Source organism: Bactrocera dorsalis, chromosome 1, assembly GCF_023373825.1.
Source record: "Bactrocera dorsalis isolate Fly_Bdor chromosome 1, ASM2337382v1, whole genome shotgun sequence".
Lineage (NCBI taxonomy): Eukaryota > Metazoa > Arthropoda > Insecta > Diptera > Tephritidae > Bactrocera > Bactrocera dorsalis.
In genome coordinates, this window is record NC_064303.1 from 9,515,275 (window position 1) to 9,536,306 (window position 21,032).

At 37.5% G+C, this 21,032-nt stretch overlaps 1 protein-coding gene and 1 long non-coding RNA gene across 2 annotated transcripts in view; one reads left to right on the top strand and one right to left on the bottom strand.

Annotated features, from left to right (window-relative positions):
* Positions 1–17,506, bottom strand: part of LOC105223494 (zinc transporter 2) — a 137,415-nt gene extending 119,909 nt beyond the window's left edge. The window contains exon 1 of the mRNA XM_049452715.1: positions 16,610–17,506. Coding sequence (XP_049308672.1) covers positions 16,610–16,641 — 32 coding nt within the window. The 5' untranslated portion in view covers positions 16,642–17,506. The remainder of the gene's footprint in view (positions 1–16,609) is intronic.
* Positions 17,507–17,595: 89 nt separating this feature from the next.
* On the top strand, positions 17,596–19,889 carry LOC125775319 (uncharacterized). Its single transcript, XR_007422351.1, has 3 exons — positions 17,596–17,730; positions 17,824–18,076; positions 19,591–19,889. It is a non-coding gene; the product is annotated as an uncharacterized LOC125775319 (long non-coding RNA).
* Positions 19,890–21,032: the final 1,143 nt, after the last annotated feature.

Below are 21,032 nucleotides of genomic sequence, written 5' to 3' on the forward strand. Positions count from 1 at the left end.
AACACAAGAAAAGAAGTAATGCGAAAAAATACAAAACAAAGCCAGTGTTGCAACCACCACCACCAAATGTATGTATGTATGTGTGTGCGCACGTAAATACAACAGTGGCAGATGAAGAATTATGTATCTGCATGAATGAATGCCAAAGCAGCCCGTGCAGCAAGCGGCCGACGGAAGCGCGGAAGGAAGAAGTCAAACAGGAAAACAACCAAAGGCTACAAATGTCTTAAGCAACAACAACAATAACAAAGTACAGTAAGGGAAAGTGAAGTGCAGTGGTGCATGGCTCGGACTGTACGGTACGAACGGTAGTAAACGAGTAACGTTGCACCGGGCAGCCCCTAGCGGCTACAATCGAAATGTCGGGAAACGGTAAATAACGGCAGCAGCAAATACCAGTAAACAACAATAAAACATAAAATTGTTGCATCACCAGAGGCGCAACGCCGCCGAACGCTCGACGCCAATTGCAGGGCTATTGTGTGTAGCTCTGGCAGGGAATTGTCGCTGCCGGGTGTTTGCTAGCAATAATTTCATAGCTTCTTTAAGATATGGAATGTGCAAAAAAAAAAACAACAACAAATAGAAATAAATGATTTGCATATCAAATAAGCGTCTGATGATGAATGCCGGTTAGACAATGCCAAGCAGTTATAAGCCTTGTGCGACAAAAAAGCAACAACAACAAATATGAATGGTAAGTGCGGAGGTCGCCTTTTACTGGAGGCGCAATTGTACAGTTATTTATAGCTTGTGCGATACACGTTTGCTTGCAGCATGCACGGTGAGCACCTAAAAGTATGCAATACCTACAATGTGTTGCAATTTGAAATACAACGCTGTGCTCAGCAGCACCTGTAAGTATGCAATACTTTATATATTTGTTTTTTTTCGCCTTGCAGAAGACTTTTGAAATTAGTTAAGTCTTAAGTGTTTGAAAACAAATTATTTTTTAAAGTCTGTATTTACTTTTTCTTTTTTTACAACAATGACAAGTTTTATTTCATACTTTTGAAGGTAATTTGGCTAAAAAAGAAGTAAAAATCAGGTAAAAGAATGCAACCAATATATATATGTGCATATGTTTAGAGTTACATGAATCTTAAAGGCTCGAAAAAATTATGTATGCGCATAACTCCAGTCGATATGGCCGGCAAGTGCACTGTTTCGAGGATAATTATAAGACTCAGGGAAGCGGGGTGCATGAAAAAGTCGATATTGGAACTTTCACTCTATCTTCGACTTCATCCCAGAAAACTGCAATCACTAAGTCCCAGAGTCTTCTTTTGACAGCTTTTACTCTACTTACATACTACGATATGTAGATAGGACTTAGCCGCTTTAGAAGCCACCGCAGAGAGCTTTTTCATATATGGGTCGAAATTCAGAAGGAAGATTGGAGTGCAAGTTTTTTAAGTTCCTCAAGCATAGTTTTAGACTACCAGCAGAGGTAGCTCTGTCTGCCATCACTACCCATAACGCCAAGCTACTTTATAATCAGACTCTTCTGGATGCCTGGTTATAGCAGAATTAATGGAAACTGCAAGGCCGATGAGCTCGCAAAAGACGGCACGCTTTGCCTCTATTACATCAGCTTGGAAACGAGTTTGGTATTCGTTTCCTTCTGGTATTCTCGCTCTGGACTCTGCGTGAGTTCGGCAATTGCTGCTCAACAACTAACTCCTGTGCGATAACGAAATTTTTCTGGCATAGTGCAGAAGGCTGGAGATTCATTGAACTACTTGCTCTCAGAAAGGTTCATCTTGCCGCAATCGTAGGAGTTCTTACTGGTCAATGCACAATAAGCATGAATGAAATTTGAAATTTGCCCGACGCCAACTCTCAACTTTTCAAGACAGAAGGTTAGATGGCGACATCCAGGAACTTTCATCTCCATGTTCCAGCCTTTGCAATAGTCGGCAGTCATAGCTGGAATTGATATCCGCCGCCTCGACAATTTAATAGCAGGCTGAAAACTCTTTGTCGATTTTAAGAGACTTTTCGATCAACACGTGGTAGCATTTTGGCATCACATTGGATGACATTCTTAGATGCCCAAGTGGTATCAGTTTTCAAATCGACCTTTTAAGCCAACCTATCTTTAATATAAATAACTAAAAGAAATTGAGTCTAGTAAAATAGATCTGGTAGTGATAAAGTTCATCGAGGTTCGTTCATTGAGGTAATGTGTATACAATGAGCTCTTCTAAGTTCCTGTATATTCTTAACATTTTAAACATATCTTTCTATATTTCTAGGTTCTCAGAGTCACTAATACAAAAAACACAAGAAATGAGTTCTCTGAGGCTGGGAATGCAGGGACAATCTCCACTTATTAGAAAGTCCATTTTAAGCTATGCACAAGCAAACTAAATTTTTCCAGTTTCAACTTCCCTTGATAAACGATACAACACTCTCTCTATCCCCCGCAGCTAAATACTTGATGGTGGAGATTGGCACAAAACTGACCTGAAGTAATAAGAATCAAAGAATTGGGCGGCTGGAATCAGACGAACTATGAACATAGTAATATCCTAAACAAACTCACCGTTAATAAATCCGACTGTAGCACATTCTCCCAATGCTGGATTTCAATAGATACTTCCAGGTGAGCATAACATCTAAACGAGAATGGAGAAGTTATGCCACTTATGTGAGGAAGATACCATTTCAGTCTATATCGACAGGTCAAAAACGGACTGCGGAGTAAGCACTTGAATATATTCCGATTATCTGGACATTTATCTCTCTATTCGTCTACCGAACTCCACCAAGCGGAAGTACTGGGATAGAGAAGGTCTGCGAAGCTCTACTGGGAGGATACATAAACCAGCAATATACACGGTTAGCCAGGCGACTCTCCTGGCCTTGTCGTCGCCCATGGCTAATTCCATCATATTCCTTAACTGCAAGAAGGCACTGAGCTCACTAGAATGCAAACTCTACCTAGACTTGACCAAGGGAAAATTTTTGCAACGAAAAAGCTGACGAGTTGGCAAAGGCAGGAGCTTTCCTAACCGAATGCGAGGCAGAGTAAATACCAAGCCCACTAGGATCGATCAGAAGAAAGCTCAATATACAATTAGAACAAGTTGTAAATAACAGATGGTAAAATATAATAAGCAGATACTATAAGGCCAATAAATGACAAGACAAGAACTAACGACGAATAGGTCCAGGAAAAATGGTAATTTGGAGAACATGCATCCAAAACGGGTATGCCCTAAAATAACATCTGCCGAGGCTGCTCTTTCGCAGATCCAACACAGAACACTTGGAATCCATCAAGCAGCAAACCCTAAATGGATGTCTACAAAAAGTATATCGGACATTAGCAGCTTTATCGAAACCACAAAATGGTTTGAACGAGAAGGTGATAGCAATAATAAAAAGGTCTAAAAGGCACAGCTAGTGCTAATTGAGCCTGATATACGATAGAGCTGCACTCCTACGTACCTACCTATCGTTTTATAACTTCCCAAACCACGACTGGACTAGTTAACACGGAGGGACAGCATCTTCTTAGTACAATATGTATCAGCATTGAGACTTCGGAAGGTAAAGCCCTAAATAATAAGTAAACTCTTAGATATATACGTAAACTGATGAAACCGAAGTAACCATGAAGGCACTTGGCAGTATGTTAAGTGAACACACTTTTACCGGTCCATGATTGAGGCACTCTACAACGAATTATAATATCAAAGGTGGTGTATTTTGAAGAGAGAACCAAGCATATTTCAATAAGTAACTTTTACCAGGTTTCCCACGGTCCGAAGCTAGCCACAGAACCCCCTGCCTGGTCTATCAAAGACAGTATTTTCACACAGTAAGTACCTTCTGGGGTTCTTTCCCTAAAATCTTCCCAATCTCCAGCGGATTTTGTGCCAGAAAATTAAAGTTGGGACGCTTTGGAAGTACATAATACTATTTCGAGCTGATTAGTTAAGAAATCTTAAATTATTTTTTTGAAAATGTAAAGTGAAAAGGTTTGGCTATTACCGCGTAAGCATTGTGTAGGCCAATAAAGAAGAAAAAGAAGAGGTATGCAAGGAAAAGCGATACTTAAATATCTAAAAAGCAATTACAAAATTGTCGAAAATTCTAATTACTTAAATTAAAATTATAGCTCATACTCTTCTCATTCCTCGAATTCCTCTAGGAATGAATTAAGAAACTTTCAAAATTAATTTAGACACAGCGCAACTCCTTTATCATCGCGCAAAGTCTACTCTCCGCATAAAGAATATATCTCTCCAGACTCGTATACCCGCCAAGCGCATGAACGCCGCTTAATCCTGTCAAGAAAATTGCAATGCCACCACAGTTGCATGCTACATTTTAAATTAGCATACTTCACGGCGTGAAAGCCATGACAGAGGAAATGTGAGTGGTAAGTGGCAGCGTTTGTGACACTGGCGCGGTCGCGTACAATACCGCGCTGCCACTCAGTGCATTTATTACGTTACTGTGGTTGTTGTTTTTTTTTTCTTTTTGTTCGCCGCTGTATCGTTACACAGCAGCGCGTTCGCAGCTGATGCTTTGTGGCAACGCGCACTGCCGGCTGTCGTCTGTCGCCAGTCGTCTGCTGTCAACTGCCAGCTTTTCGAGGCGATCTTACAATGTCGCGCTGAACGTCGCGCAACGTGGTAGCTTGAGTTTTGTTGCAACTCAGCGCGCAGCCAGTGCGCTTTAATGCGATTGCCAGCGTTGCTAGCGCAACAGTTTGCCACAATTTGCTGGTTAGGCGATAGCGCTTATTAGGGTGAGTGAAAATTTCGTATTCAACAGCGCTCTTGTTGTTCTTATTTAAGTATTTGTTGTAGTGGTGTGCGAATATGCGCCGTTGCACATCAACGCGGCACATACACATGCGCGCGCGCTTAAGTGGCAGTGATAAAAAAATGCCAGCTAAAACTCAAAATCGCGAAAACTTTTTGCATTTTCGCACTCGAAAAGGCGAAAAACTAATTTAAACTTTGCATTAATCAACAAAAACTAACAACAACTTGAAGTTTGCGACGCAAAGATGGCAGTGCGCGGACCAGTGCGGGATTTTGAAGCGATAACAAGTTCAACAGCGCAGACTGTGGGCAACAAAAATGAGAGCAGAACAACAAAAAATGTGGACAGCTGTACTGAAGCTATAATACCCTTCACAAGTTTAGTTCTTATAACATAGAAGGGTATAAAAATATCTTTAGCTACATTTTCATCGTACTTTATATGGCAGCTATATGCTGAAATCGTTCGATCTTAAAAAAATTTTTGGAGATAGAACCGTTGCCTTGGACAATAGCTCATGTCAAATTTCGTGAAGATATCTCGTCAACTAAAAAAGTTTTCCATACAAGAGCTTGATTTTGATCGGTCAGCTTGTACGGCAGCTATATGCTATAGTAAACCGATTCGAACAATTTTCTCAGAAATTATACCGTTGATTTAGGTCATGATTTGTACCAAATTTCATGAAGTTATCTCGTCAAATAAAAAATTTTTCCTAACAAAAACTTGCAATTGAGCGGTCAGTTTGTATGGCAGCTATATGCTATAGTAAACCGATTCAAACAATTTTCTCAGAAATTATACCGTTGCTTTAGGTCATGATTTGTACTAAATTTCATGAAGATATCTCGTCAAATAAAAAAGATTTTCCTACAAAAACTTGACTTTAAGCGGTCAATTTGTATGGCAGCTATATGCTATAGTAATCCGATTCAAACAATTTTCTCAGAAATTATACCGTTGCCTTAGGTCATGATTTGCACCAAATTTCATGAAGATATCTCGTCAAATAAAAAAGTTTTTCCTACAAAAACTTGACTTTAAGCGGTCAGTTTGTACGGCAGCTATATGCTATAGTAAACCGATTCAAACAATTTTCTCAGAAATTATACCGTTGCTTTAGGTCACAATTTATACCAAATTTCATGAAGATATCTCGTCAACTAAAAAAGTTTTTCCCACAAAAACTTGATTTTGCGCGGTCAGTTTGTATGGCAGCTATATGCTATAGTAGCTCGATATATTTTGTTTCGACAAATAAAAAGCTTCCTGGCGTGAAAAGAAGGTGTACAAAATTTCAGGCAGATATCTCCAAAACTGAGGGCCAAGTTCGCCAAAATACAAACATCCAAATAGACATGGCTGCTTAATCAACCCCGTTCAGGGTATAAAAAACACACGAAAACCTAACAACACTTCTTCACTGAAGCCACACTAAAATAACAACAAAAACACGAAACAATAACTGCAACACCAATACAACTTTGCCCGGCAACTAAAAATAGCAAAAATTCACGCCTAAAAATAATAATTAAAATGCAATGACCCTCCCTTTAGCATTTTGCGATAAGCTCTTAAAACAACAATAATAAAAACTTAAAATTCAAAAATATCAACAGTTATAACAATGAATGCGAAGAAACAGCGCAGCAGAACAACAACAAAACCGCATGCTCGCTAAGCTGCTCAACGAGCTGCTGCTAAAACCTTTTCTCCCAGCCTCTGCCTCCCACTCTCTCACGGCCGCTCTTATCAACTTTTTCTCTCCGCCAAAAATTAGCTTATTTGTTGTTTTTATTTTAGAATTTTCGCCACTTTCCGGTCAATGATTCGCGCAATCCCTCAGTACTTTTCACAAGTACTTTTGTTATTGTTGTTTAATTATTCATTTTTCATCACTTCGCTTTTATAAGTTATTTCGCTTTTTGTTGCTGTTTAAAGCGGATTAAATTATTTTGAAAAATCTTTAATAAAGGTTTATTTTTGTAATTGTTACACTTTGTGTGCTGAAAGCTGTGTCAGCGTTTAAGTAATCATACGGACCATTAAAATTATAGAGAAAGGAGTGTTGAGTGCTGAACATGTAAAATAAAAATGCCGTTCCTAGAAAATACCTCAAAACAATTATCGCAGTTTATAAAGATAAATAAAAAATCAGAAATTCATTCGTTTTTTGTTCGAGGTCTGAAGAAATGAGAAACTATGTCAACAAAGACCCTTGTAAAATTGAAGACCGATCTGGGATTAGATTAACAAATCAAAATTTACAACAGCTAGTATTTATGTAATTGACCTGTATATTATTCAACAATAAACTATGTAAAACCCTAAGAAGTCTTCATGAAAAATGGTTGGTGCCGTCTGGGTTAGCTTTATGAATGTGTTTGATCTGTACTTCCTAAAAATCGTCGAGGCGGTTTTATAAATACATATATTTAATAATTCGGCGTCCTAAAAATAGTAAGGAATTTGAGAACCCCAGGATTCGAAAGAAAACGCCACTGAGGAATGCCACTAGACCCCAAGCCTTCTATTAACGTGTGATCCCAGTAAAGGAACTTTTTTCAACTTTTTTACGAAAATATGATGAGATAAGAATGTATTTCGTGCGCTTCGCTCAACTTATGGTCAACATAATCGGCCTACTGATATTGCTATTCGCAACACTATCACCCATCTTGAGGCCCAGCAATTGATAATATACGACCGAATAGACCAGTGACCTGAGAGTGTACACGAAGACCGAGGAGAGTCGATTCGGCACCATTCGCAGCAACTCGGACTGACGTGTGGAACGACTTAGCTACCAAGCGACAACGCTTTGCTATATGGGCTCTTGAAAAGTTCCGAGAAGATCCAACGTTTTCGAGGCAAATTTTGTTCAACGGCGAGGCCCACTTTAAGAGCAGAATTAAAAGATTCAACAGCTGCCATTTCATCCGGAAAAAACAATGTTTTGGGGTAGTTTGTGTACATATTTCTTCAAAGCTGATGCCAGTAAGAACGTAACCGTCTATGGCGACCGTCATCGCGAATTTATAACTGACTTGATGTCTGAAATTGAAGCGACATTTGTTTTCAACATGACGGCACCACTTCTCCCACATCGCATTAATCAATGAATTTATTAAGAGAACAGTTCGGAGAGCAGATAGTTTCACGTTTGGGCTGGTGGCTTGTCACAAAGATCGTCTGATATCACACCATCAGACTTTTTGCAGAGCGGATATGTAAAGTCTAAAGTCTAAGTGGACAATGACGGTTCTATTTAGGCCTTGAAGCAAAGCATCCCGCGTGTCTTTCGATAGTTTCCAGTGAAAATGCTCAAACGAGTCATCGAAAACTGGACTTAACGGATGGATCATCTGAGACGTAAGCGCGGCTAACATTTGAAAGCTATAATCTTCAAAAAATAAATGCCCAAGAAGGTTATTCGTAAACATTTCCCATTAAATTTGAAAATTTGAAGTTTCTGAGCTTTTTCCATTAAAAAAAAAGCAGAGAACCTCGAAATGTATCACTCTTTATATTATAATCGAGTTCTTAGTTCTAGAAGACATCATCTATTAGTATTTTTTACTACTTTCTTTCCTAATATCTCGACGGACTACTACTAAATATATGGCGTCTTCGGAAAAAATTTATTGACGAAATTCAATTGGCAAAAGCCGATTATACCCATTTTCTTAAAACCTTCCTTCCTAAAGGTTTTTTATCAACTACATTTAACAACTATTTACAAAAACTTCTTGAAAAAAATAGAGATTGTATTGACCAAAAAGCTAGCAGGAGGAACTTCCACAACCAGCGTCGTAAGCCGACACTAACCAGAGGGGGCTACGCTCTAATCGAAATGGGACCGAGTTGGATCTTCATTGGCATTTTGGGATCTAGCACGGAACGATGCCCTAATGTGCATTTAACAGGTCGATAACCGTTCGTACGACAGTCGCATATATATGTAACCGGAACGGACCCGGATTTTGATTCTGTGCAACTTTAAGATCCTTTTGCCTGGAGTAGAACACAAAAGTCTTACTGGATATTGTCCAATAGGCATTCATGCGGTAAGGCAGATATTTGTTTCATTATTGCAATCTATATAGAAGAACATGGTTCATTCAGAAGAATTTTCCCAAGACTAAGTAGGTTATGTCCAAACTAGTAATGTGATTTGATCGAAGGCTCATCGGAGCATAGCATTTCCTGCTTAAGTTTTAACAGTCGTACAAGCAAAATCCAATCCAATCCAAGCCATATAATATATGTTAGGTAAATCTGTGGTCAAATCTTTCAAGACATATCAGAGGGATTTCATTTTCGTAGGGTTTCAGTGTAAAAAATTACAAGTCTGCCCTTATTAACTTGAATTCAATCCTTTCCAGAAGACTACTGGAGCTGTAAATTGCACTCGAACTTCATTGAGGAGACAATATGGGAATGGCCTCACAAAAATAATAAGAAGATTCTTTGCTTATCGGTTCACTCATCTATTACATAAAATTATATTATTAGGTAAATATACATTTTCTCATATTAATCTCTATTATCTCTTGCGCTTTTCGCAATTGTCTCGCTTTGTATAGACATACTCAAGCTCCTGCACTCGTTGCCGTTTTTCCAGCGCTTTCACTACGAACTCACTTATGGCTCATGAGCCGACAGTCAGGGCAAGCGAGCGACTTTTTAAGCCACACTGATTGGCATAATCCGACCGCAAACGGATTTGCAACGCGCAGCCGAACGGGATTAAATCAGCGTGTGGCGACGCCTGTCAATTGCCCCGTGCATGCAACAGCTGCTGTCCCGCAAGTTCACAACCCACAGCGATTACAATATCCAACCGAATGCGGGTGGCGCGCGAACCATATGGCGTTTGAGGGTTTCGCAAGCAGTCCACGGTAGAGTTTTTTGTTTTTAATTTAATTTTAATGCAATTTATTTATAATTTTCACACGTAGCGGTTTGTGTAGGTAAATAAAGACTCGTATGGTAGTGCTAGGATCCGGGTAATTACAGAAAGTAAAGCAACTGCGGTTACTTCTGTGGGCAACGAGCAATAAAAGTGTCGAAAGGAGCTGTGAAAAGAGTGTGTGAATGGACAAGCAGCTAATGTGGTCATTATCAACAGCAATATGCCTTCCGTTTAAGCTGTTTTGGTATACGACGAAGTAGCCGAAAACAAGAGTGCGATTAAGAGTGTAAACAACCCTACATAGACTTCACAGACTAATTGCAAAATAGAAAAACTTTGCGTTGGAAAAAGGAGCGCAAATTGTATTTTCTCAGATGTCTCTTCACAGTAATTACTCTAAACAGATTTAATAATTCCAGTTTCACCAATTTGGAGTACTTCCACTGCTCTATATTTGAATTTCTATATATATATATCCTATTCCAGAACTGAGAGGTCCTATGCTTCTGAAAAACCATCCGCGGTTCGATGGATTAGAAGCTCCTCTTCCAGTTTTTACATTCATCATCTTCTTTATTGGCATGGACACCGCTTACGTGATTATAGCAGAGTTTCCAAGAGCGCGCCAGTCGTTCTTCCTTTTCGCTGCTTCGCTGCGTCGATAGGAGATTCCAAGTGTGGCTAAGTCCTTTTCCTCTGTTTCCCCGGCGGGTACTACATCGAAAGCTTTCATTATATCTCATCCATCTGACAGGACTCAAATGTCTGTGTTTCGATGGATTACAAGGTCCTTGTCCAATTTTTACATAAATGCTTCCACAAAAACCTCAGTTCTTCGAAGAAATACAGGGTCTTGTCTGGTCTTTACATTAACAGTTTAGCATTCCTGTTCTCTAAAGCTCAGTGCCAGAGTCTCCTCTATATTGCAATAAAGCTCGAAGACTTTCATAGTTCGACGGTTTATAAGTTTCTTGTCCAGTTTTTACTCCAAAAATTATATATGCCTGTTTCTCGAGAACTCTAGTGAATTGCATATTACAGCGAAGCTCAGATTTAGTTTTCTTCTAACTTTAGTGGATCTTCAAGAAGTATGTATATAAGCCAATGTCTCCAAGTAGACACATAAACTCGAGCTAATTCATGCGGAGACAGAGTTTAGTTGGACTTCTCACTCCTAGACGATTTTTTGTAACAACGAAAGAGATTATACAACTACTTTAGACTGGCCTCACTGTTACTGCAGACTCTAAGCTGAAGCATCTTTATCTCCTTCATGAAGTATGGCTCAAAAATTTAAGTATTGTAAAGTGACTACGAAAAACATCGTAAGATCGATCCTACTCAAGTTCAAAAAGAAAATTTGAGAGTTCTACCCCTATCCGATTCGGTATGTCCTCCTCCAGTTCAGACAGGACCTGACTTTTACAGGAGACACTAGTTAATCAGAGGGTTTATCAACTTCCAGTTTAGACAAGACATATGGAAGGCCCACCTGATCATTACAGGAAACGCTAGTTTCATCAGAACGATATTTCGATTTCCATTTAAGATGGGCGATATGGGAGGCCAACCTGAGATTTGAAGGAAACAGCAGTTTTATGAGAACGGTATATCCACTTCAAGCTCAGAAACCAGATATAACCAGCCGACCCGACATTTACATGAAACGGTAGTTTGATCAGATCGGTATATATTCTTACCCTTCTGCCTCTATTTCTTTACTGTCTATTCTCTTCTTCTACGAGCTATTTCAACCTTCGATCACTTCTTTACTGTCCTTCCTGTTCTTTTACGATATTATTCATCCGGTGAATGCACAGATCGTTGACTATAATCAGGGCAGAGAATCATAGCTGAGAAATAATCAACCTTACCACATTTCACTAACGCCGCCAAATTTGACGTAGCTTATCTAAAATTCACTTCAACTGAAGCTCGTCCTCTTTATAAGTTTATTAAGACTAATGGAGCCCTACGTTTTTAACACCGCGACTGCCGCAGCTGATGACCACCACAGCTGTTTGTACAGCACAGCCTATTATTCCCACCACATGGCAAGTGAGTCCAGCAACTGTTGGCGGAAAAGCCTTGTCCTCCAGCCACGTGAACTCAGTAACAACTGCATTAACACCTTCCACCACGTCAGCATTAGCGCGCTAAAGAGCTAGACCGTCACGACATCAATGTCACCCATAGCAATTACGCGCACTCAAGTTTGTTGCAACAATTTGCAAACAACAGCAACAACAGTTATGTTTGCAAACATTGCTGTCAGCGTCCTAAGCAGTTTGTTGGCGACAGCTCACAGTTCAGACAGGCCACAAGCAGCGGTAGAGGCAGTGAGCGCGACTTTACCACGTCACTGGTTCACCGCGATAAAGTCATCAGGCAATAATCAACAATCATACACCACCAACGTGTCCATTCTCTCATTTACCACCCTTGAGCGTCCCCTTATTGAGCTGGCATGCATGATGTGGCAGCATTTTTCAACTCAGCATTTCCCGTTACCCGCTATTATGCCACAACTTCAACACCGTTTTTTATACTGCAGTCGCTTTGCAAAGCACAGCCTCAGCTTTTGCCTCTTGATCTCTGCTTCACCCTTCTTTCACTTATATGTAAGTGTGCTGTCTCTCGATAATCAGTGAATTATTGCCGGTAATTCAGCGCTGACAGTTTTGCGGTGCGGTAATGTCGGCGGGTCATCGTGTGGCAAGTTGGCTAAACAGTCGTGCCACTCACACACACACATAATGCATCACACAAATCGTTTATGTAATCAAAACGTCCATGCCTGCCACTTAATGCAATCAACAATGACTGCAACAGCTACTATTTGCTCGCCCCTTACTCTTGAGTATGGCTAATATTGTAACCGATCAGCGTTATGAGTGGTTCCCTGCATTTAAAGTCAACCGCTATTTAGCTTCCTATGTTAGTATTTGTTGTTATTTTTGCTTCGGCTTTCTTAGCCCTTCGGTTGGGGCTGCTCTCTTTGATTGCGTATAGGATGATGACAGCTTGGGGCGGATGGTGTTAGTCTTGAGTTACCTTGCGCACGAACCTTTGATAGACAACAGACGTAGGAAGAGGGTACAAAAAGGAATGCAAGAAAGGTAGTGTTCCGTACTTGTCCGTGCTACCGTAAGCGTTAACACTTATATCCGAGTCTTGCTAAAGTCTGGTTGGTCTAGAAGAATCTGGGGTTTTTTGTACATCTCTATCATGGATAGCTTGTATGATGTTTGCTTCAGTAGAGGCTCATAAAATCCATCATCGCGCAATATTATTATACAACCCACCATATTTAAGTCTTTAATGAGATATCTGTAACTTAAGATATACTTCTACCCGACCTAGACTTATAATATCTGAAGTTACTGCCGAAGCATAACAGGTGTCTTTTCGACTTTTGGTTTTCGATGCGTCTGTAATTCGAGCAACCATGAATCGGTTTTGCACTAGGTTTACTTTAGGAAATAGTCCCCACAGTATCGAAGAAAATCCGAATGATCGCGCACTATAATTTAAGCTATTTAATAATAAAGAAATAAAAAAAGTTCGGCAGAGCCACATCTAGGCTCTAGGTCGGCTACGAAAGGGGTGGGATGCCGACCTTGGTTAGGTAGCTGTTCACATGAAAGGCGGTGTAAGCCGGGGCGTTGGTGTGGTGCCACTTCCAATCGTCTTGTCGGACTCGAAGGACTCTTCGTTTGAGTCTCTTGAGGACTTTCACATAAAACGTTGGAGCGTTGACGGTTTGTCCAGGAGGAACAAAATCATGGTGGACAATGCATTTGATGTCAAAAAAGACAATGAGTATCCTCCTCACTTTGGATTTGCTCATTCTTCCGATCTTCATCAGCAACTTCTTCGCGGCCCTCCAAAAAGGCCTGGTGCCACCGAAAAACACCACTTCGTGCTAAACCAACATCTGGGTAAGCCGGCTTGATAATATCAAAAGTCTCTTACGCAGATATTTACCGAGTTTCTCACATAATTTAATCGCGTACCTCTTCTCTAACGAACGCTGCACTTTCGGCTTGCATCACTCACGGAAAAACATCGCGCAAAAATATTTGTCCCGACTCTCCAGATGCTTGGAGACAACTGACCAGTTGCTGATTCGTTAGCTGCGAAAATATTTATCCTGACTCTCCAGATGCTCTGAGCCAACTGAACAGCTGCTGATTCGTTAGCTAGGAATACCTTCTACCGAATCAAGTCGGCGCGCGAACGCTCCGAAGTACAGTCGCGGCGGAAGAGCATTCGTCGTATTTCTTTCCGGACAAACTCTGTATAAGGATTTTCAAAGGGTTTCGATGGATCATAAAATAAATAAATGTAATAAAAACATTTGTTGTTGTTGTAGCGGTTGTTGTAGAATTCTGCCCAGTTGACAGTCCTTAACCGGATAAACATCTGGGTTCGTTCTGGAACGGACATTACGTAGACCCGGCTGTCGTAGGAACTGCTAAAAAAAAAACCTTTGGTATTCAGTTTCAACTATTCCGAGAACAACTGATGCATAGAGCTCAAAAATACTTACAGAAAGCAACCCTTCATTGTGAGATAAAGGCAGTATAGATTTTGAGTGTACAAGTGAGAAGTAAAAAGATAATCCATTAAAAAATCGCTCAACATTCTGACACAACAAATTCTCGTAAGAAAAATTATAAAGCTTAGACATGTTCTATAATAAATCTTTGCGAAGCTTCCTTTATTGAAACTTTTTAAAAATCTTACTTTTTGTGGCAAAAAGTCGCTCATGCATTTTTCAGCTCAAATTTATACGCCTTATAAATGCAACTTATTACCTTGAATTAAGCTAATTAAACAGTAATTATTTCAAACTATCATCAGATTATTTCTTATCAAATAAAAAGTTTGCGACGGTCAACTTAAATTACATTGCCTTATCGCATATTAAGATAGATGATGAAATGGCGATAATTTATAATAAATGTAGAATTGTGGGATTAAAGCGGGTGTGACACTGTAACAGTCCTGGAAAGCTCACTAAGGGTGGTTGTAAGTTGAGAGGAAATACTGAGATTAACTTTTAAACTTAACCTTTGTCTTTAGAGTTCTTTTCTCTAAACTTCTTATACTTTGTGAGAGTCAAGGAGTGTAATACAATAGTTGAGTTATTGTTTCTCCCAACGTTTAACAAATTTTCGACCAAAACCTAACATATTAATGTTTTATTATACGGTTGAGGTACTTTAATGATACACCCTATAACTTTTAAAACGTTTGTCGGTAAATACTAAGCAGAAATTATCAGAAGATGAATAAATGATTTTACACTAGACCTTCTTAATCTGCTATATGTATGTATATACGCTTTTCGAAAAGTAGAATGAAGCAAAAGAAAAATAATAACAACAGTTGCAAATCGCTGTGCTCTGTTTAAGAATTATTTCCAGCGAGTAAATAAGATTAATTATTTATTTACTTTATTTTTGTGAAATCTAAGCTCTTTGAAAAATAGCGGCAACATTTTATTTCTCACTTTTTTAACATAAAGCTTATTTGGCCTGATTTCAGCAAGAATAAGTTTTTTTTTAATAATATAAAATTTCAATAATATATTCAGTAATTACGAGTATTTCAACGGTAAAAATTGACGTAAAATTTTTTAATATTTAGATTCAAGATTTTTTTGAAGGAAGTATTTATTGAGGCATGGTTTATGAAAATTTTTATATATTAATCACATTTTTTATTTAACGTTCTAACCTTTTTATCAAACATTTATTTATGTTTTAGATCACCTTTAGCAATTTATTAAGCCTTTTTTATATCAATCTTGTTTTGACAGTCGAGAGACCGTTGAAGACATGCCTCGTTCTGGACGACCTTCGAACTCTTCAATTGATGAAACATTAAAAAAAGTGAAGTATAGAAGTATGATGCTTGTCAGGCGAGTGTCAGAGAGATAACAAAAAAGCACGACACATCTCGTGAGCCCGTTCGAATGATTTTGATGGATATTTTGGATGTGAAAGGCGTTTTTGCTCTACTCGTTCCGATGAAGCTGATTTTTTTTTCAAAGAGTACAATAAACAGTTCTCTTTAGACATGCTTGATCGTATGAATTCTGATTACACATTTATGGAGAACATTATAACTTCCGATGAGACATGGGTTTATGAGTTTGACACTCACAAAAGGCAACAATCATCGGAATGGAGAAAAAAAACAATCATTGGAAACCAAAATAAAAGACGGCAAAGGCGCTCGGAAATCAAGATGATGCTCATTGCTTTTTTTTCGATATTCGTGGTTTGGTGCGTCATGAACCTGTACCGGAGGGATAGATGGTCAATAAGGAGTTCTATTTGGCCATATTGAAGCATTTGCGTGAGAATATCCGTCGAAAACGGCCGTAATTGCGAAAGAATAAGTCATGAACTTTACATGATGATAATGCAACATCTGATAGAGCCACGATTGTGACCGAATTAAATCCAAAAAAGCATCGATTAACAACCATATTCACCAGGTTTGGCTCGGTATAATTTTTTCTTGTTCCTCAAACTGAAAGTGCCACTCTGTGGTACCCTTTTCAGCCTATTGAAGGGATACAACAAAATTCGAAAGGCTATTACAAAAAATGCTCATGAGAAGTGTTTCGAGGACTGGAAAAATCGTTGACATAAGTATATTCCATCTGATGGGGATTACTTTGAAGGCGAAAAAAAAAATATTGTTGAATAATTCTTACAAACCATTTGCCGGAGCAACTTCAAATTTTTGGAGAATATTTTCAAATCGGTATACGTAAGGTTGATATACATATATGCAAACGAATTTTTAAGTATATATTAATAATTATTTATATTTTATTTCATGGCAACCCTAACATACATTATTTATATATTCTCCTTCTCATTCACTTACATGACAAACGGTGTATCCTCCTTCTTCGACATTCTGCTATAGCACTTATTATTGAATTTTCTTTAGAAAATGAGCAAAAAGTTACTTTTCGAATTATTTTTTAGTTTTTATTAGCAATTAGATAAAAAAATGTATTTGAAAATCGCAAATTTTCAAAGCTGCAAATAATTATAAAGGTTTTGGTTTAATTAATTTTTGTTTTGAATTAGATTTTCTTTTAATATTCTATTGGGGGAGTAACGAAAGCACTTAAAACACTTATTTTTTATTCAGCAGAGGTCAATAATCTTGGTATTAATACACTTTAGAGTTGTAACTGTATTTATAAATTATATTTTGTTACAATAAACACACTTTCAGCTTAGCACTTGACACACAAATTTGTTACGAAATGTAATGAAAAAGAAATTTTCAAAACTTTTTTTTGAAATTTGATATTTTCTTTCAAGTTTATTTATATTTTTTTGAAAGTAATTTTTTTTTTTAATAATTTTTTAATGACTTTTGAATTTTTTTTTAAGTTTCCCAATGACTTTTGAGTTTTTTGAATATATATTTTCACAGTTTCTAGATTTCTTGAATTTTCTTTTGGCTTTCAAATTTATCAAAATTAGGTACAAACTTCAATTCCAACACCCACACACATATTTCACAAATATTTCACAACTAAAATTTTTCTTCTCGAACCACAATTAAATTTACACGTGTTTTTCTACTGAAGCTTCTTTGGAATATACACAGCAAAGTGACTATTTCCAACGTTGTTGAGAAACTGAATGCCTAGATTTTGATGTTAATGACTTTTGGATGGATAAATAACGGGTAAGAGGCGCAAGCCGCGTGTTAAGCCGAAGAGACGTGATCAAGAAGGAAGAGCAACAGCACAAATGCATATGCAAATACAGAATTATCAGCAACTACAAGACCTATAAAAAATGATGTTGATCACTTGTATAAAAAGTCAAAGCAACAACAATAGCAACAACTTGTTAGCAAACAGTGTTGAAATGCCGAAGGAGGTGAGCAAGCGAGCGAGGAGCCCGTAAGCGGCGTGCAAAGCAGGCAAGTTGTGGTGCTGAGTGAAAGGCGTTAAAGTGATAAGACAAATCAAAAGCATATATGTACAATTGTAGATATATACATACATATACATTCGCATATATACAAAACTACATTTGTGTTTCTACATATTTATTAATATTTATTTAATCTAGCTAGGCATGTATGCGGACGTGCTACAGTCACTTCTTTGTGTGGTGAGATGTGCAAACTCAGCAAAACAAGCAGAACAAAAAATACCACAAAAGTAGCAACAACAAGAAATTAAAAACAGTGACGTTTAGTTTTATTGCATGTAAAACCGTTAAGAGTGGAAAAATAGAGATTTTAAAGAAAACTATTGTATGGTAAAAAAGGAATTTTAGAGAAACGCGGCGGCGAAGGAGGAGAGCAAGGACCTGTAAATATGTAAGTATGTATAGTAATGAATGAAGTTTTAGTGACGTGTAGTTGTTGTAAATATAATTTATATGTTTGTTTTAGGATTTTTTGTTGTTGTAAATAGAATTTATATGTGTTATTACATATAGCAACAACTGCGTTATTGAGATGAGTAATATGCTGATGCTCACATTCGTGCATAACCTCAATAAGGGGTGCAGAAAAAACTGCAGTTGTTGCTATTAAAGTTGAGCAATTATTATTGAATCAAGAAAAATCATTAATACCCTACACACGTGCTTTTCTATAGCATAAAAGGTAAAAAAAAGTTGTTTACCCGGATTTTGATCGGTTAGTTTGTATGGCAGCTATATGTTATGGTAATCCGTTCTCTTCGATTTGAACAAATATTGTAGCATTGTCTTGGGTGACAATTTGTGAGAAATTTTGAGAAGATATCTTATCAAACAAAAAAGTTTTTCTAACAAGAGCTTGATTTTAGTCGATTAGTTTGTATGGCAGCTATATGTTATAGTGGTTCGATCTTAAAAATTTATTTAGGGATTGTAGTACTGCCATAGAAAATAATTTTTGTCAAATTTGGTAAAGATATCTCAACAAACAAAAAAGTTTTCCATACAAGAACTTGAGTTTGATTGGTCAGTTGTATGGCAGCCATATGCTATAGTGGTCCGATTTGAAAATTTTATTTGAAGATTGTGTACTGCTGCTTCAGAAAATAATTTACGTCAAATTTGGTAAAGGTATCTCACCAAATAAAAAAGTTTGCCATACAAAAACTTTAGTTTGAACAGTCAGTTTGTATGGCAGCTATATGTTATAGTGGTCCGATATCGACGTTTCCAACAAATGAGTAGCGTATTGGAGAGAAAAGGACATTTGTGGAGTCTCAGATTAATAACTCAAAAATTGAGAGGACCAAACAGCCTCCACGGCCCCGTTTGGTCATCGGTACGGCTTGTTTTGAAGAAGTAAAAACTCGTATATATTTGCAAAATATATATTTTTTTTAATTCACAGGGCGTGTAACCTCTTAAGGAAAGTTCCTGCATATGGCAGAGAAGCTCAAAGAATTTTAGAAAAGCTCTAATTATTATTATTTTTTTTTTTTGAAATTTACGTTTACCTTAGGTTTCTACTAAAAGTAGAAAGACTCTTTTACCGAACACCATCAAAACTTACAATCTCATAATGAAAAAAATGCTTCATTCGTCATATTTTAAAGAAAAAAGCTTACATATCTGTAGAATTATCTGGTAGAACTATTCACTTAACGCAATTCCAAAGACAGATCTGGAGAAAAATTTTCATATCAAACACGCAAAGCTCTAAAATTTGATATGTTTATTTAGTTAGCTGTTTGTATGCATATACATTAGTACATACATATCTATGAATGTTTATATGTATGCATAAATGATATGTAAACTTTCTACATGCGCTTCAACACTGCTCCACACGAAACCAATTTTTTCTACTTGCGCACTTCTTAATCTAATTAAAGTAAATATCATTTGTAGATAAACAAGTATGTTCTTGTTGGACAATAATAAGTGGTGCCGGCAAATACTGCATGTAAATATGTCTAGTATATAAATATTTGTAAAGATAAAGTACTGGAGCGAGTCTTTCGAAAGCCTTGGAGCTTTCATTAGAATAAAACGTGCCTCCACATTCCATAAAATCATGTATGATATATTCATATTACTATATGTATTTGTATATTTAAAGTATAATTTATCACGTGACTTTTATAACTGTATAATTTTAAACTGTTATAATAAATTAATATTTTTTATATTTTTATAATGTTTATAGACGTTATTATAGTTCATGTTTATTTTATGTTTTTTTTTATTCTAATAGATAGTACTCGTTTTACGGGGTGACACTTTAGGAGGATTAAAGATTATAATATAAAACAAAATACAATTAAATAAAATGACAAATATAGTAAAATAAACACACATATTGAAAACAAACTTAAAATAATTTAAAGTAAATTAATCAAATAATATTAAATAAAATATATAAAATTAAATAAATAAAAATGTAAAATAAAATTTAATTTATATTATAATTTAATTAATATAATTAAAAAAAATTAAATTCAACGAAAAGAATAAAATAAAATAAAAATTAAATAACTAATGAAGGGCTAAGTTCAAGGTCAGGATAATACCAAATCTTAATATCATCGGCATACGCCAGCAGCTGTACACTCTTATAAAAGATTGTACCTGCTCGATTAAGTTCCGCAGCTCGAATAATTTTCTCCAGCAGCAGATTGAAGAAGTCGCACGATAGGGAGTCGCCTTGTCTGAAACCTCGTTTGGTATCGAACGGCTCGGAGAGGTCCTTCCCGATCCTGACGGAGCTTTTCGTGTTGCTCAACGTCAGTTTACACAGCCGTATTAGTTTTGCGGGGATACCAAATTCAGACATCGCGGCATAAAGGCAGCTCCTTTTCGTGCTGTCGAAAGCAGCTTTGAAATCGACGAATAGGTGGTGAGTGTCGATTCTCCTTTCACGGGTCTTTTCCAAGATTTGGCACATGGTGAATATCTGGTCGGTTGTTGATTTACCAGGTCTGAAGCCACACTGATAAGGTCCAATCAGTTTGTTGACGGTGGGCTTTAATCTTTCACACAATACGCGCGATAGAACCTTATATGCAATGTTGAGGAGGCTAATCCCACGGTAGTTGGCGCAGATTGTGGGGTCTCCTTTTTATGGATTGGGCATAGCACACTTAAATTCCAATCTTTGGGCATACTTTCGTCCGACCATATTTTGCAAAGAAGCTGATACATGCTCCTTATCAGCTCTTCGCCGCCGTATTTGAATAGCTCGGCCGGCAATCCATCGGCCCCAGCCGCTTTGTTGTTTTTCAGTCGGACAATTGCTATTCGAACTTCTTCATGGTCGGGCAATGGAACGCCTGCTCCATCGTCATCGATTG